Source organism: Podarcis gaigeae (genome assembly GCF_964106915.1).
Source record: "Podarcis gaigeae genome assembly, chromosome: 1".
NCBI classification, from domain to species: Eukaryota; Metazoa; Chordata; class Lepidosauria; order Squamata; family Lacertidae; genus Podarcis; species Podarcis gaigeae.
The window spans coordinates 67,164,535-67,183,338 of record NC_139678.1 but is presented as its reverse complement, the minus strand read 5'-3'; the positions used below and the strand labels follow the sequence as shown (position 1 = coordinate 67,183,338).

At 40.8% G+C, this 18,804-nt stretch overlaps 1 protein-coding gene across 11 annotated transcripts in view; it reads right to left on the bottom strand.

Moving 5' to 3' along the window:
- Positions 1-18,804, bottom strand: part of BTBD10 (BTB domain containing 10) — a 34,113-nt gene that overhangs the window by 6,929 nt on the left and 8,380 nt on the right. For 2 of the 11 annotated variants that reach the window (XM_083725270.1, XM_083725273.1), the window contains 4 exons: positions 12,427-12,585; positions 9,583-9,726; positions 2,349-2,539; positions 238-520 (listed from right to left, as the gene is read on the bottom strand). In XM_083725270.1, coding sequence (XP_083581396.1) covers positions 238-520; positions 2,349-2,539; positions 9,583-9,726; positions 12,427-12,527 — 719 coding nt within the window. In that variant the 5' untranslated portion in view covers positions 12,528-12,585. Of the gene's footprint in view, positions 1-237; positions 521-2,348; positions 2,540-2,776; positions 3,203-9,188; positions 9,515-9,582; positions 9,727-10,020; positions 10,167-12,426; positions 12,586-18,804 lie in introns of those variants that run through there. The other 9 variants (XM_083725276.1, XM_083725277.1, XM_083725279.1 and 6 more) reach the window with 8 other exon arrangements.

The following is an 18,804-nucleotide window of genomic DNA, read 5'->3' as shown; positions in this document are numbered from 1 at the left end:
TTTTTTCTGGGGAAAGTAAATGAAACAACTCAAATTTGTACTTTGTGTATGTTTCATTTTAGTTTTCATTCATTCTGTTGGTTTTTCCTGTTCTTTTGTGTTACCAAAGTGTACATCCTTGTTTAAATAAATAAAAATGTTTAAACAAATAAAAATATTGAACAAGCCAAACATTTGTTCTGAGCAGCAATTCAGGGAGTACAGTTTATGCGTATGCAGTAAAAAAGAAAGGCTGACCTGCCCAACATTGTATTTGGCTGTGCAGTAAAAACAGAAGGATCTACAACAAATCGAGTGTTGTCCACTATGAGCGTTACTCTCTCAGAAGTCCTTATGTTCCGAGCTCCCTCTTTTGCATTCTCGTATACAAATACCATTTCGCCAGCATTCTTGCAATTTCCGTCTGAACTTGACTGGCTGCTGTTTCTACTGTTCCCAATACTACTACTGGAACCATTTGGAGAGGTTTTCTGAAGTCGAGGGCTGCTTGGACGAGATGAGCTATGATCTTTCTCACGTTCTGCAACAAAAAAAAATTAAAATATTGTAAATGGTGTTGCAGTGTCCAAATATTCTACACTATCAGAACGTACATTCTCACAGGGGGCAGCTATTATTGTGACCCTACAAGCAGAGCTGCCACTGTATTGATTAAACCGCATGGATCTTAGACTTAGGTACAGTGGCAGCAGGGTGTGACCTTGTGGTGTGAAGGACGACAAAGGGGGGAAATCTCCTAACCTTCCCTCTGCTTATCATTACATGGGTGAAAGCTGCACAGAATGGAATCTTATTGTTATGAGCGGCAGTGGAAGGGTTCTCTGTGCACTTGTCCATGGACATAGGAAGTGAAGATCAGCAGTCATTATCACTGCCACAGTATAGGAACTCCTGAGGTTAAGAGTGGAAGTGGGTGATCTGTTTCCCTTCCCACAGACTGCTGGGACAGAACACTTGGGGAGGGGACAAGTTGTATGAATGGAGTGGTATTTCACACATACAACTTTTTCTCAAACAAGCTTCAGTTATCTCTAGTCCTAGGTATCAGTGTGCAAACCTATACATGCGGGGGAGGAACGCATAGTCACATCTTACATTCAAGACTTGAGATAATCAACCATGGTTTGCTGTTGGCTTATGAATCCTAGCCTGTTAGGGAACAAGCTAAGATCTCAGGTTCAGACACTGTGACAAGTTTTCAAGTTGATTTCTTTTTGTACCGCCAGGCAAAGAAAGAAGTGAGAAGAGACTGGGCTGTGCACACTAGCATGCTGCTTGCTCATGGTGAACCACAACAGGCCAGAAGCCCTGGTTCACTGTGATAAGCAAATAAGATCACCTCATTTTACGAAAGTGCAAATCAAAAGTATGTTCACTTAAAAAGTGCAAAGGGTGTGCAGTACTTGAGGTGGGTATGTTTAGCCTGAATAAGGGGAGACTGGGGAGGTAGGATAGCCATCTTAAGGGCTGTCACATAGAAGAGGGAACATGCTTGTTTTCTCTCGCTCTGGAGGGTAAGACTCAAACCAATCGCTTCAAGTTACAAGAAAGGAGATTCCAACTAAACATCAGAAAAAAATTCTGATAGTAAGAAGTGTTCAACAGTGGAACGGACTCCCTCTGAAGGTGGTGGACTCTCCTTCATTGGAGGTTTTAAAGCAAAGGTTGGATGGCCATCTGTTATGGATACTTTGGTTGAGATTCCTGCATTGCAGGAAGTTGGACTAAATGATCCTCAGGATCGCTTCCAACTCTACAATGGTTGATTACTATCCCCTGATTCTTCTTCTTCTTCTTCTTCTTCTTCTTCTTCTTCTTCTTCTTCTTCTTTGTATAACACCCTACACCCACAGGTCTCAGGACAGTTCACAATATAAAACAACTGTTAATAAATCTATTTAATTGTTTTAGTGCTTTCTATTATCATATGATTCAATGAAGGCTCTGACAATATAACCTATTTGGGGTTGGGATTTCACATACTTTTGATCCAAGTTTTGCATATGAACACAGAACAAATTAGTGAGGATATTTTTCATATATGAAGCTTAAATAAATAGCCTCCGGGCCTCTGTTGCACTATTTATGTTCACAGCTAACTACTGGTGTGAAAATAAAGTGGAGGATGGACATCTGTAATGCCAATGAACATACTGGCCAATGCAGTTTTTACATTTGCATCACATGTGTGAAATAACCCTAGATTTAACCTCAGTTAAGAAGACAAACACACATGTCTTCAGGAAATGTAAGGATCCATTCATACATATGGCAATGTCAAGATGGCTATTGTTACTAAAAAGTACACTTAAAAAAAAGACTTTAGGTGCTGTTCTCTCCTTACATACCTCCTTGATGCTGTCTTGTTGGTGAAGTCACATTTCTGATACACGGGGTGAGCTGAGACTCGAGCCTTTCATGGGAGGAGTCACGTGATCTATCACTTGATCTACGTCGGTCTCGTGACCTTTCATGCCCACCACTAGCACCATGGAGACTCATTTTGCTACAATCTCCTTTAGCAACACGTGAATAAGAACTAGAAAGACAAATGTTTATGTTTAGTTTACAGTTGTCATATTAAGATTTACAAAGCAATCTATACACTGGAATATCAATAATTAACAGGTCTATTTCCAATCTTTCGTTAGCTGAAATTATTTCCTAACCTCAGTGGCATCCTAACATCAAGTTCTATTTCTGAAAAATTTAGGAAGAGGCACACTGCTTGTGGGAAAGTTTAAGTCTATCCTGGCAGAATCATTATGTTGCTCACCTCTTTATTACAGCTTGCAATACCCTGTCTCTAGAAGATCCTATGGACCATTCATTGGAGCACACTGAAAAGTATATTCACAACATGCAATATACTAAGAATATGTAAAACGCTTTTGAAACAAAATTTAAGATACTGACACAGAAGTAAAACAAAATTGAGATAAATATTATTTGAATTATTCCTATTTTTAAAAACCCTCAAACTTTTTGAAATAGTTTGACAGAAAGGATACCGCAACACTAATATTTATAATTAGTACAATTAATAAGTTTTAAAGGTCAGCTGAAAAATTAATTACAAGGGGAACCAGAGAAATGCCACATCTGCACTCTAGTTCCACAACCTCTTCTACATGCAAGTGGGGAAGGAAGTCTATGTAACTCCCAAGACACATCCGTGTGCCACAGCCCTTGGCTCCATTCTCCCTTGAAGCAATTGTGACATCAGCAGCAGATCAAACAATCTCTCCCTGCTTATTTGCATGCTTGGAGCCTTAGACCATTTCCGAAAGCTTCAAAGCAGGTACCACTAACTTGTACATATTCACACAGCTAATATAGCTCCTTCCTTTTTGCAGAAGTGGTGTCTTACCTTTAAAGAAAATTAACAGTGATTTGACATCATACACGCTGATTGACCCTAGCCTCTCCTCTAAAATCTGAGCAGTCAAATTTAAAAATCACCAATCCAGTCGACTTCTAATGCGGAATTGCTTTTTAATAGAATGCATATTAAATTGGATGAACAATAGAGCTGTAGGCAAATGTAGTAAAGCTTGTTCAAAACAGCAGGACAGAAACTGTCCTGGTGCAAAGTCTGCTTGTAAGAATGAAACACGGTACATAATCTTATTTGTAATATAACGCAATTTAGTGGTCAGATTTGCACCACTCTTTCTCTCTCTTAAGAAATGTGAAACCTGTTTTAAATCAACTATTTAGATCAGCTTTTTGTTGCCATTTTAAATAGATATAATTGCCTTGATTTATCACCACCTCCCCCCAATAAGATCACAAGAAGAGCCGAGCAGACCAAAGGCCTCTTCAATCCAACAGTCCCATGCTGTCAACTAGATGCCTACAAAAATCCACAAGTAGGATAAAAGGGCAATATAAATGGTCCTGGTTTTTATATACAAATTATCAACAGATGAGCAACAGGTGGCTAACTGACCGTTTCAACTGTCCCATTATATTGCCTCAAAACCTGTGTAGTTCTGGGAGCAAGGTCCTGGTACAGGCAGAAGAGGAATGAAAACTGGTTGGTGAAGTTCATGTACATTCTGTCCCATCGCACTGGATCACAGAAAAGGCCTGATATGATGGGGGATTCCACCCCAATTAAAAATGACTGGGTGGAGGGAGAGGTGTGTGTGGAGGAAATAATGATGTGGTTAAAATGTGCCTGAACTTCAATGTAAGCCACTCACACAAATAGCCTCCTTTGCCTCACATGGATTGCTGCATGGATGAAACAGGTCTAAGATTAAATGTGACAAGCAAAAAGTATTTGCGTTCCACAGAATTATGTCTTCATCTATCAAGGAGGAACTGCAGTGTCAGAAAGTCCAGCCTCTAAGACTAGATCCTCCACACACTGGCTGACGGAAACTAGACAACGAGCAGATTACCCACTAAGGTGGTATACTACCCCACATATCCAAAAGACCTAAGAAGCCAACCCAAAAACTAAGAGGAATTAGCTAACCTGATGAAGGAGAAATTTCTTATCATTTCAGAGCTCAAGCATGAAGCAAAGCCTATATATTTATTAGTTGCATGTTATGACTAACACATCGCAAACCCCCTCTCTAACTGTGATGGTCCTTTATGCCAAAAAGGGAAGGGACACACACCCTCAAGATCTTAGGTGGGAGAAAACCCCTTCTTGACTTCAGCAGAACGTAACTAATGCATGGCATCAAGGGGACACTTTTCATATTACAGGAAAGACAAGCTCCCACATTGCCACAATATTTCAACTGTTATGGAACAGGTTATTTCTGGAATGTTTTATATGTTTGCACACTGGAGGAAACAAAAGGAACCATGGCGTCCATATGACGGCATCCTCACCGTTCCCTTTACCATTGCCAATAAGAAGACACATCAGCAAGCTGGAGAAATACAAGAACCCTCCTGTTCCATAAAGTGTGAAGCAGGCCTCAGAGTGACAGACGGCCCCCACAAAACCACCACAGGATGAATGCACCCTATGCCCAGTTGAAAAGGCAGGAGGGAGAAACACCCTCCTACGCATATTGACAAACCTCTCAAAACTTCTGCAAGATATGAGGGAGGGACCGAAAGTGCAGTTACCTAGATCATTCAAGTGTTTGCCCGAAGTAGTTTACTGATGGAGAAAAAAGCTGGCACTACTCTGTGCTGTATTTATTATTACTGTCCATCCCTTCACTGCATGCTAAGCTGCTTTTCTGAAAGTCATTTTCCAAATCTATAAGCAGCTTAAGACAAAGAGTGAACATTAGTGAAAGATAGAGATCTCCAACTCTAGAATGGGAAATAAGAAAGCAGGAAACACGACATGACACATACGTTAGCTAAAGGAAGTAAAATTTCATAAAAGTCTAAGTCATGATTTTGCATCTGCATTTAAGCTTAAGTTTTTGTTTTGTCCCCTAAAGGTCCGTCCTGCCCCAGAGCAAGTCTACACAACCCACAGAATACAATTCTCTTTGGCTGTTTTCAAAAACAAGCCAACCTCATGCATATTAAAACCTGGAAATTATCTACTGTAAACAGGTGCAACAGGAAGTATTGCAGATGACTCACAATAATATACTTCCTTAGGCAGCCTGAAACTCTAGAATAGAGAATAATCATGCTACTGGAATTTTATTCTGAACCACAGTAAAAAAAACATATTTTAAAATCCCTAAACTCTTTGTCAAGCTACTGAGATGTGTATTTTGAGGAGGAAAATCTAAACTAATTTTAAAACATATTTTACTCTCATTTTATATTGCTAATGTTCTCTATTTCCTCTACAAAGAATATGGCATATGTTTCCAGATGAAAATCACAGCAAACGTTTGTTTCAGAAATTTATACCCCAAAAATTATAGGCAAACAACAACGAAACAATAGCATAAATTGAAGTGTGAAGCTGAACTGAGAATATCCTTCAATTCTCTTCAATTATGTACAGGAGAATTAAAGAAACAACTCTACTCTTGAGTGCTTCAAGAAGTTATTTTCACTGGGAAGAGTAGAAATGAAAGAAGTCTGTATGCACTGAGTGTTGGCAGCAAGGACCAAGAGAGTATTGGGGATGAGCAGATACTTGCCACTTCGAAGGCTATCCCTGTGTACCAAAGGAGGAACCATTCTGAGACTTCAGAATGGAAGATGTTTAATTTAATGAAACAATGAATTTCTAAAAATTAATCTGTGACAAATCCAATTGGACAAACTGGAACGGACACGGAATCATTAAAATCTAAAATCAAAGTTGTACTTAGCTTTCCAGGTGACTACTCCTAGGAAGCTATTCAGGGATATTAAAATGAGTTATTCAATATATTTATACCCTACCTTTCTCCCAAGTTGGGGTTCAAGGCAGCTTACAACATTAATCATAAAATATAGAATAATAAAAGCAAACTAGTTAAAAGCAAAAATAAAATACATTGCAACATATTTACAACCAACAATTAAGATACAATTTGCCCTGACAGCAACCCAGTGATCAGAACTGTCTGCACCTTAGTTTCCAAAGGCCTGTCTGAAGAGGAAGGTCTTAGGCTGCCATGGGAAAGATTACAAAGAGGGAACCATTCTAAACTTTGTTTGGAATTCCACAATATAGGAGCAGCCACGGAAAAGTCTCTCTTTCATGTCACCAAAAACTGTGCTTCTGTTGCTGATTAGTGTATTAACAGGTCTCTGTGCCTTCATTTGTTTTCTTAAAATCTAAAAAACCTCTGAGTACGTTATTCAACTGCCATGACTCAGAATGAAATCAAATGTTTTAAAACATTTTAATAAAAAATTTCCAGGTGAAACATTGGAACTTGTTGAATGTTAATATTTAAACTCAGTAAGTGCACTTAATTGATTATTTACCCCCACATCAAATATTTCAGTTCAGCTTCCTTTGGCTATTGGAAAAATGATGTATTTATTTATACACTTAAATTAATAATAGGTAGACACTGGAAAATGGAGTTGGCTTAACTCTTAGCTGTTGGCATTGCAATGTCTGGTAAATTGCACAAGCAGAAAAACTTACGATGGAGGACCAAAAAAAGTGACTTTGCTGACACATGGTTCAACGTCCTATCATTTGTGAACACACACTCAACTCCAAGACCACTGACAACTCATTACTCAACCAACGAAAACTGCTATATCAACAGAATAACTTGTATTTGAGATTTTGTATACCTGCATTTGGGTTATTCTTATTTGCTACTGTTTGCTTGTATTATGAAAAAAACAGAAATTAAAATATTCTTTAAAAAAAATAACATGACATATTTTAGTCTTTGCTAAATATCAGTCAAATTAAAAGTTACTTAGAGGAGCTAGCACAGTTCTTTGGAAACATGCTTTGTAATGTAATTTAAGGGATGTGGGTGGCGCTGTGGTCTAAAACACTGAGCCTCTTGGGCTTGCCGATCAGAAGGTTGGCGGTTTGAATCCACACAATAGGGTGAGCTCCCATTGTTCTGTCCCAGCTCCTGCATACCTAGCAGTTCGAAAGCACACCAGTGGAAGAAGATAATTAGGTACCACTGTGGTGGGAAGGTAAACAGTATTTCCGTGCACTCTGGTTTCCGTCACGGTGTTTTGTTGTGCCAGAAACGGTTTAGTCATGCTGGCCACATGACCCAGAAAGCTATCTGTGGACAAACGCCGGCTTCCTCAACCTGAAAGCGAGATGAGCGCCACAACCCCATAGTCGCCTTTGACTGGACTTAACCATCCAGGGGTTCTTTACCTTTTACTGTAGTGTAGGGGGGGCTAACCCCCCAGTTAGGGGGGCGTGACTCAGTTCCCCAAGCAGTTTTTCTGCCCTTTCTACAACCCCACCCATTTTAGTGCCAGTAGCCAAAAGAAAAATTGGAATTGGAATACGCACAACCCGGGGAAGGGCTTCCAGTTTCCTACTGGAGATGCAAATCACCCACTTCCCAGTCATCAGACTGATCATTTGGGCTGTGGGTCTGTTGATATATGTATGGGGCGGGGGCACCTCCACCATTGGCATGCAGCAATCAGATGTTGATCAAGAATGAATGTGGCCCTCAGGCCAAAAAAAAGTTAGCCATAGTACTTTAACACATGTGCACCTAGAATACAGATTGCTGCCCAAACCTGGTAATTTGAAGGGGACATAAACCCTCTTTGGAAACTCAAAACATTATCACACAGAATCACCCAGCCATTCCCATGTAGTAGCTTGCAACATGAATGGATGACTCCACACTATTTGTCTTCCTACAACAGCAAACGACATAAAGCAACTGTTTGTTGCAAGTCACTTCACACAAACATACTGATGTGCACAGAGCACATACCATACATGTAACCTTAAGAAGCCTCTATATAGTACAGTATTAGATTTGAACTAATCCAAACTAGTCTTAAGAAAAACAACCCATTAATTTCTATCAGCTATTTTGTGTATAAAACCATCAATTTTCTCATATTTTAAACAACTTCATATGATGCTCTACACTACAAAAATAATGCACTAAAAATGCAATAAAAATAAAATTATGCAATAAATGATGCAGATACAAAAAAATATTCAAGTCAACTAAAATGAAAGCAACTATTTTATCAGCCATAAGCATCTATAGTATATAAAGTACAACTCTAGGAGCGGTAAAGCAACATGTTAAAACTACAGATTTAAGAAGCATGTTCAATATTCATAGTTTAAAGAAGTGTGTAGGGACTAACAATGAGAAAACTCAGATTTTAGAGTACCTTTAAAAAAAAAATGCCAACACTTTCAGAGACTTACTAACCACATCTTTTTATCTTCCTGATTAAGTGATAGAGTACATTTCAAATAAATATTACACCTACAAAAACTTTTGTCTATGAATCTTTCAAACAACAATAAAAGAATATTCTGTCTTGCACCAAAAAAGCTAGTCAACCAAACTTAAAAATAGCCCCTTCTAAGAAACTGCATTTGAGTGGATCTACAAACTTCCAACTCCTCTTAAATTAAGCTAAATAAATGCATCTTGACACCCAACAATAACATTTCTGTTTATATTACAGTCTTTCCTTGAGACAAAAGATCATGCACACACACATCTGCTCTTTGTCATATCAGACATTTAAAGAGATCAGACTACACAAAGGACAGTTAGTCTCCTTTGCATTCCAGCTCCTGCTAAATGCTGTTCAGATTATTAATGGTTACGCACCTGCTTTTGGCGTAGAACAAGGAAGAAACACAAAAACATGGGGAAAATATCGAGACCAAAGTACAAAGGAAATCCGCTCCCTTCCAGGCAGTAGATTTGGAAGCCAGCTCAGCATCCTCTGGCATTACTTGCTAAGTTCAGCATATTTGCTATTTCCATCCTCCTCTCAGTACTCCTCTGCACCATTAGCCTGCCTTACTTTCTAGCATCCTCTTTTCCTCTCACCCTCAAGGGTAACAATCCTGTTACAGCTATTCAGTCCATTAAGTGCTCAGAGACGCAAGCCCCCTACATATTAATTCAATTCATTTTCTCGCAGCCACTGACTCAGCCGTGCACAGTGCAGTACTGACGTCTGACCTCACAGCCTCCTGTAAGCTGAATTCATGCTTACCATTTCCTCATCTCTGAGCAGCCATTGGCTAACAGAGTTGATGGACAGTGTAAGGAACGCATAAGAGAAGAGATGCTTGGTATATTGCCAAATGCCATCTGTGAAGCTATTTCTAGTCCTGCCAGCTTGTCAGATTTCAATAAACTAACAAAACAAGGGAAAAGGTTTATTCTATCACACATCTTTCATGCCTGATTTTGTAGTCATTCAAAGCAACACAAACGATCAAAGAGCTTCATTTGGGATCATATGGTTTGCTTGGATATTTAAGGATATTTAATAAAAGCCACCCTGTTTAGAGAAATAGGAGAGAAAGGCAACAGTCAAGATAACTCAGGTTAAGAAACTGCCTGTGCAGAATAAGCAGGAGCCACTGTAACTGCTCTAACCAGACTTTCTTCCACAACTTCAATGTTTCTCAGTTATACAATTACAAACCAAGATCTAGGCTGCTGATGTGAGGGGACAAGACTTGCTTGTGGGCTTCCACAGACATCTGGTTGGCCACTGTGAACAGAATGCTCAAGTGGATGGGCCTTTGGTCTGATTCAGCAGAGCTCTTCTTAACTCAAAAATGCAAGAAACTATTGAAGCAAACAAATATTTAGCTCTTTCTAACTCCAGAAAGGACGGAAGCCCCTCATAATAAATTATGCTCATCTGTAAAGTGTCACATGACCCCAAATGCTAGATTATTATTTTGTTTGGGAGTTGCAAAAATAATACAAGATTGATCCAGTATTTAATTCTCTAGCAAACAGCTTCCACAAATGTTCTTCTGCCATGGCATAGTCAGTTTTTGCACTCTGCTTATCTGTGTGCCTTTTTCAAGACTTTTGGTGTAATCAAACAATTGTTCTCACACCCTGAGTCTAGAAAGGGAGCATGCCATAGTTTTGCAGTAGAGTACTTGCTATTGATGGCCCTGTACCCAACTTTGGTAACAAATGTTTGTTTGTTTGTTTGTTTGTTTTTTGAGATCTTAAAATGCTTGAAAACAATTTTGTTGTGAGATTTTCCATAATATTCCAAAAAATAAACACAGCATAATGACCCATGTTCTCTGTTCTAAACGTTATCTCCAAATGTACACTTTTAAAACTAAAGTCATGCATTTTTGTGTTTTATACTGTAAACCACCCTGTGATCCTTCGATAAAAGGTGGTATAGAAATCAGAAAACAAAGCTAGTTGCCAATTAAAAGGTAAAGGTAAAGGGACCCCTGACCATTAGGTCCAGTTGTGACTGACTCTGGGGTTGCGGGGCTCATCTCGCTTTATTGGCTGAGGGAGCCGGCGTACAGCTTCCGGGTCCTGTGGCCAGCATGACTAAGCCACTTCTGGCGAACCAGAGCAGCACACGGAGACACCGTTTACCTTCCCGCCAGAGCAGTACCTATTTATCTACTTGCACTTTGACATGCTTTCGAACTGCTAGGTTGGCAGGAGCAGGGACCGAGCAATGGGAGCTCACCCCGTCGCAGGGATTCGAACCGCCAACCTTCTGATCAGCAAGTCCTAGGCTCTGTGGTTTAACCCACAGCACCACCTGCATCCCTGTTGCCAATTACTTTTATTCATATAATACAATTTTATTTTCATTTGTATTACTTGCATGATTTGTTACAACAGAATTTGCTGCTTGCAGTTCAGCTTTTTGAACCAAGCCTGATGTCCTAGGCTCAGGGTAAGTAACAACATTTTTTTGCAGTGCCAATGCATATTAAGCAAACAAGCTATTCCAGCTGACCCAACATATCCCCATCTAGTGAAAGCCTGCTGAAATCGGGCTTTTTATCACTTCTGGAAATCACCCAGAGCTGAGGACCAAGTAGATTTTTCCAGAAACAGCAAATTTCAAATTGGAAAGCGGCTTCCTAGAATATGCCTGCTCACCATTCTTTTCTTAGATGATTCACAGACAGCTCTGTCGATATACACCAGCTGACTAAGGCCATCTAGGCTAAGGTTACCAGATTTTTTTCAATGAATCCAGGGATATTTTTCAACTTTGATGGATTTTGTATGGGGACTGATTTGTAATCCGGGGACTGTCCTGGGGAATGGGGACGTCTGGTAACCTTAATCAAGGCAGCATATAAGCACAGTGGCTTCTAAGGTGTCTTATTAACAATCTTAAACCAATAGCATGTTTTTAGTGCTAAAGTAGCAATGATACCTTCTACCAGTAATATTCTAGACTTCTTTTTCCATCTCTGCAATGAATACTTCAATACCCAGCGAGGCAGAGAGGATCATTTTGAGGTACAATGAATGTATATGAACTTCTAAATTTAAAGTTATTACATGCAAAGATGCCAGGTGTTAATTTGCTTAACATTTTTTATTATGGCAATGCAAGCTGCAAAGCAATTATTTCTGCTATCAAATGCCTTCACCTATTGGTTCAGCACAGTAAGAGTCAAGTTATAGAAGAAAAAAAATTATGTAGTTAGACAAGTATGTCAAATAGTGTTGTTGACAGGACAATGGTTATTCAGATTATTCATTTGACCATATATATTGCCTTAGATGTGTATAATTTATACCTAGTGGCGTACTTGTTTCATTTAACATCTTTCTACCCAGGTCGGTGTTTTTGTTAAGTTTTAGAGGACATAATCAATAATTGGTCAACTGAATTCTGTAATTTACACATTTTCAGATGGCTACAGCTGGCAGAAGTGAGAAGTGATTAACAAGCTCAATAAAGATACAAAAAATGATACATTAACTCAGAATGATGTTTATCATCTGTTACTGAGAGTATCAAACTTTTCAATAGTTTTTCAGAATCAATTTGGATTAAAGTTTTGAGATGCTATACAGCATATGTGCTACCTACCTTGAATGCTTACAAAGTTTACGGGGTCTACTATGCAATTTTCGATCACAATTCTCTGGATCACTGGAGTTACTGTCATAAGGATGAGGCCGTCCTGCCATTCCACTCCAAGCTTCCTCACACTACTGCTCTGAAAAGCATACAGCCAGCACTCATAACCTACATTAAAAGAGCAGCATTGACCTTTAAAATGCCATTTATAATAATAAAAAAGCAAAATTAGAAGCATTTTGCTATTTATTCACATGCACCCACACAGTCAACATAACAAGACTTTTAGAAACAAACAAACCTGAACTTGGCAATGGTACAGAGACATTTCCACTATGGGAAGTCAGTTTTAATTATATGCATGAATGTTTGCCGACATGGAACATTGATAGCAGCCTCTTTAATTACCTTTTAATAGTACATACAGAAATGCTTAACTGCACATGCACCAACAGTTTAAGCAAGAAACTCTAGGTTCTTTAATGCATGAGTCATAGGAATATCTGTCTTTGACAGATAGCAAAATGTGGTCTCATAGCCTCACATTTATGCTATAACACTGGAGGTTTTCACCATTTCCTCTGAATGGCTGGTACCTCCTCTCACCTAATCCAAGGTATGTTTTGAATTTATGCTTTGTCATGAAACCTGTTCAGTTCATTGTCTGAAAGAAGGCAAAAGCACCCTTCAGTTTATCTGATAAGGGTCAAGTTCTTTGAATACTGGCCAATAATTAGCATGTATACAGAGCTTTTGAATATTCACAGCATTTCTCTTCAACAGCCTAGATGTCCATATGCATGGAGATAATATCCTGGTTCAGGCTTGCTTAGATTAAACTGGTTTATTGACTTGCTGGCTCAACATCATGCTTGCCCGTCTCCCCCCCCCAAAAAAAACAATTAGGTACTAGATCAGGTGCTCCACAGCCAGGTCAGTGCGTGTGTACATGTGTGTAAACACAGCCCCAAAACTTGCAAATTACACTATTTAAAAAGCAGGTGCTTGTTTATTTGTTTGTTTGTTTGTTTGTATCTGGGCAGTGCTGGGCACTCCCCACTAATAGTATACAGTGGTGCCTCGCAAGACGAAATTAATCCGTTCCGTGATTCTCTTCGTCTAGCGGTTTTTTTGTCTTGCGAAGCAAGCCCATTGACAGCTTAGCGGATTAGCGCTATTAGCGGTCTAGCAGCTTTTAGCGATCAGCTGAGAAGCGGCTTATCAGCGGACCAGCTGATAAGCGGCTTAGCGCTTAGGGAAAGGGCAGAAAAAAGCGAGAAAAAAACGCGGGAACTCACAAGATTTTTTCGTCTTGTGAAGCAACCCCATAGAGAAATTCGTTTAGCGAAGCGCCTCCAAAAACGGAAAACCCTTTCGTCTAGCGGGTTTTTCGTCTTGCGAGGCGTTCGTCTTGCGGGGCACCACTGTATATTCTCATAAACACTTTGAATCTCAGCATAGTCCTAGTTTCGATCCCCATAAAAATCATCATCTGTTTGCACAGGTGAACAGAGGTGGGGAGGGGAATGAAGTTTCTTTAGACAGTGTAATCATCAGAGCTATTTAAAAAAACCCATATGAAGTATTTCAAAGCCAAACCAGATGTAACAAGTAGTTACTGAATTCACCAACAATCTGCTTCTTTGGTCTACAAGAGAATATATACAATGAAGCTCCGAGCAACGCAAAATTATCCAAGACTTAAAAGAATCAAGACTATAGAGGGCAGGAGAAGATCAAGGGAAGAAAACATCTTAGTGCTGTGACTGAACATGAAGGTAGGTAAGAAAAACAGAGCAAGTAGGTCCTGTGTGGCTTTGAAAGAAATAAAACTGGTAGCCTGCATGATTTGGAGAGGCTGTCAACTGACCACTAAAATATTGTTATCTGGACGGTCAGCTGCTTACTACGTTGTGGTAATATGTGAAATCAATAACGTACTAGTTTAGAGGCATCTGCCAATCTAAATGCATTATGCTTCTAAGAAGAACAAAACTATATAATTAGCATAGTGACTTCAGTTTGTTACTGATAAATTACCATTTTAAGTACTTAAGTATGTGACCCTTCAAGTGACCAAGGGTCGACTTTTTGTTGTTTTGACCAGTCAAATGCCACTTCCATACTTTGCCTTCAAGGTATGAAGGCATTCAAAGGCTGCTCTGGGAGAAGGAATTTACCTATGAGAAAAGAAATCTGAAGAGGGAGGGAAGGCCAGTCCCGTCCTTTTAGAATTGTGAACCCATTAGCCCTCAAACCAGGACTCAAATTCATAGTACATGTAATAATACTGAAAGCCATTTTTGGCAAGGTCTCTCTGCTGAAGCTACCGTAAGAAGGCAGATTTATACAGGAGTATAACTGTTGTTTCTGCCTAACTGTCAGACTGTATTTGAATCACAAATATATAGCCCTGATTTCCCTTTGACTTGAAAAAAGAATGTAGTTTGTTAATATACACATACTGGGTCTCTGCTATTATACTCTAAATAGATGAGAGTGGTTAGAGAGAAATGTCATGATAAAGGCTTCATTAAAATCTTAATTCTTTTCATTTCAATTTGTAATTTATACAATTAATCTCAATAAATGCTAACCACAAGAAGAGACTCAGCAAATATCATCATTAGACATGGAAGCTCTGAACTGGAAAGACCATTGTTCAACCCTCACTTGCCTGAATTCCCAAGGTGGCCTAAGGCAAGTTCCTCTTCTCACAGTTTCAGTTCCATCTCTACAATATGGCAATAACACTCACTGACTTTATAGTGTTATTGTAAAGTATATTTGAATAATCTGTGAAGTGCTTTGAATAATCTAAAAAGTACATAAAAGTTATATTTGTCATATTACATACCCATCATATTAAATGAACCAGTATTAGACTAAGAACCAATGTGTTACATTTAAGATCAAATCAATCCAATAATGAGACAATCAACTGGATCAGAAGTGTGATCATGTGAAGGAGCAGAGGTGTAACTTTTAGGCAGAAGGTCTTATGCTTCTGGCTCAAAGAGCACTGTATTTAAATATGGGTACTACTGATTAGGCTACTGACATGATCTCATTTCATAGCTTCACCTTATCAGATTTCTAATTAGCTCAGATGTAAATCCAAATACTAGCAAATGCCACAGCTTTCAGAAACTGTAACCATCTCTGACATTATCTAATATCTGTTTTCAGGGCCATTTCAAGCAAGGCTTTCATTTCCCTTGCTTCCAGGCTATTGAAGCTGACTGTTTATTCCTGGTCACTCCACTTTAGTTGGTCCATTTTGCTGACTGTGTTGAACCTTACAAATAAACAATATGCAAGGAACTGAAACTGCTTTAAACTTACAACTTCCCTATACAATTTGAGTTTTCCTGAAATTGGTTTTGCAATTCTCATGTCATGGGATAAAGGTGCCTGTCTGCTTTATCAAGGACAGCATCAGCGACATTGAGAACTGGGACAATCCTCCCCCTGGACTCCTTCTATGCCTTAGGTTTCTGCAACACTTTTCTAAGTCAATGCTCTTATAGGTAGTGTTGTGACGTGGGGTTTGTGATTTCAGCTCTCTTGACATAATATGCTGGAGACAGTTCTCTAGTAATACTTCTTTATTAAAGCAAACAAGACTGAGACTTGAGGAGGGGAGAGCTACATTTATAGGGACAGGGAACAAGCTAGAAAGGATACATTTTGGAGGGAACAATATCAGGCAATCACAGTCCTGCCTTTTGGAGGAAACCAATAAGACAGAGGATCCAAATACAGCAGCTTAAATGAACCAATAGTAGCTGTACCCTCTGGAACCAAAAGGCAGCTACTTTACCCTAATGCAATACAGACAATAATAATACAGATATAAAATCCTTTGACTCAATACACAACACCCCTCCCCCCCTAGTGAGCACAGCAGACGTAATCTCTCAGGTACTGTGGGGTCCTACAACTTCTACTTGATCTCCTGACAACAGGTGTTGCCGGTTCTGGATTGGGTGTCACCTGTGGTAGGGGGGCTGCTATAGGGGTTTCGTCAGGAACAGATGGAGTCCCAGACATCTCAGGGTCCCCTACCTGTACCTCGTCATCCTGAGGACCAGCAGATCCTGGTTCATTTGCTGAGGCCCCTGGTGACTGCACCTCTGGGCCATTTTCACCCTGGCCTTGTAGCTCTGCGTCGTTAGCCAGGGATGAATTATCAGACTCCTCTCTGCTGAGCGCCCGGCGCCTCAGCTGATCTATATGTCTCTTCCAAACTTGCCCATTTTCCAAGGTCACATAATAGGACACAGGTCCACTAGCCCGGGTGACCACACCACCCACCCACCGCGAACCTCGTGAATAGTTCCTCACCCAGACCAGATCTTCAGGGGCGAGATACCTTGTTGTGTCAGTCTCAGCCTGGGGGGTTGCTCTTGCATTACGGTTTGGCATTTTATCCGGGTGGACATAATCCAGCACCGTTACCAGTCTTCTACCCAAGAGCAGCTCAGCTGGCGACTTGCCCGTTGCAGTACACGGCGTCGCATGCTGCAAAAATAACATTTGCGCGATGCAAGCTGACCAGTTACCCTCCATTAAGCGCGCAATGGATTCTTTGGCTGTTCTTACCATGCGCTCCGCCTGCCCATTGGAGGATGGGTGAAAGGGCGCGGATGTGACCCCTCTTATGAAGTTATCAGCCAAGAATGCCCTGAATTCTTGGGATACAAAAGCTGCCCCATTATCTAATACAATGGTCTCAGGTAACCCGTGGGTTGCAAACAGCTGCCTCAACACCTTGATTACTGCAGCTGATGCCATGCTAGGGACCATCGCCACTTCTAACCATTTGGAATATGCATCGACGATAACCAAAAAGACCTTCCCCTGGAATGGCCCAGCAAAATCTAAGTGCAGCCGGCTCCAGGGAGATCTGGACTGCTCCCACCAGTGAACTGGTGCTCTGGCCACTTCTGGCCGCACCTCTTGGCATGCCTTGCATGTTCGTACCCATTGTTCTATGTTCTGGTCCATTCCAGGCCACCACACATAACATCGAGCTAGCGACTTCATCCTGACCATTCCCGGGTGTCCCATGTGAAGCGTCTCAAGAACCCTGTTTCTCAGTGGTGCTGGGATGATCACCCTATCTCCCCACAGGAGACAACCCTTATGCATGGACAACTCGTGCTGCCTTGTCGCATAAGGCCTGAATTTGTCTTCATGCGGACCACCTGGCCACCCCCTCCCCACCCAAGTGAGCACACGGGAGAGAACAGCATCTTTCCTCGTTTTCTCAGCTATATCAGTAGCCGTTACAGGAGCCCCCGGAAGTGTTTCCAGCATCATTATGTGCTCCGCTGGAGCAGGATCCTCATTGCTCCCACCAGGAAGGGGCAATCGACTCAGCGCATCAGTGTGGCACAACTGCTTCCCCGGCACATGGGTCAAGGTGTACTGGAACCCGTTCAGGAATATAGACCAACGCAACATTCTGGGGGAGAGAATTTGTGGCGTTTGTTTGTTCGGGTTGAACAACCCTAACAGTGGTTTGTGGTCCGTTTCAATGGAGAAATGGCGACCGTACACATAATCATGGAACTTTCTGATTCCTGCCACAATTGCAAGTGCCTCTTTGTCAATTTGAGCATAGTTGCGCTCCGTGGCCGACAACGTACGGGAATAGAAAGAGATGGGCTTTTCCTACCCATCCGGTTCCCTATGACTCAGCACTGCCCCCAGACCGTATTGAGAGGCATCACATGCCAGGACCAGTGGCTTCGACTCATCATAATGAGCAAGAACGCTCCTGCTACTCAGCATTCCTCGCAAGGAGTCAAAAGCCTTCTGCTGCTCCTGCCCCCATCGCCACACATTCTTTTTCTGCAACAGTCTATGTAATGGTTCAGCTACCGAAGCTTTCTGGAGTAAGAACGAATGATAAAAGTTAATAAGTCCCAGGAATGACTGCAACTCTGTCTTGTTCTGTGGTCGTGGTGCCTCGATGATGGCCTTAACCTTAGCATCTGTGGGGTGGATGCCTGATGCATCAATTTTAAACCCCAAGAAATCCACAGTTGGCACTCCAAAACTGCATTTTTCCTTTTTTAGTTGCAATCCCACCTCCTTGAACTTGAGCAACACTGCACGGACACGCGCAACCAGTTCCTGTGGGTCTTTTCCAGCAATCAAAACGTCATCAAAAAATGGCAAGACCCCCGGCAGACCTCTTAACAGGCGTTCCATGAGCCCTTGAAAAATCCCTGGGGCCACACAAACTCCAAATTGTAATCTGTTAACTCTGAACGCCCCTTTATGTGTGACAATAGTCTGTGCTTCCACTGATTGTGGGGTTACTGGCAGCTGTTGGTAAGCTTGTGCCAGGTCAATTTTGGCGAACACCTTGCCCCC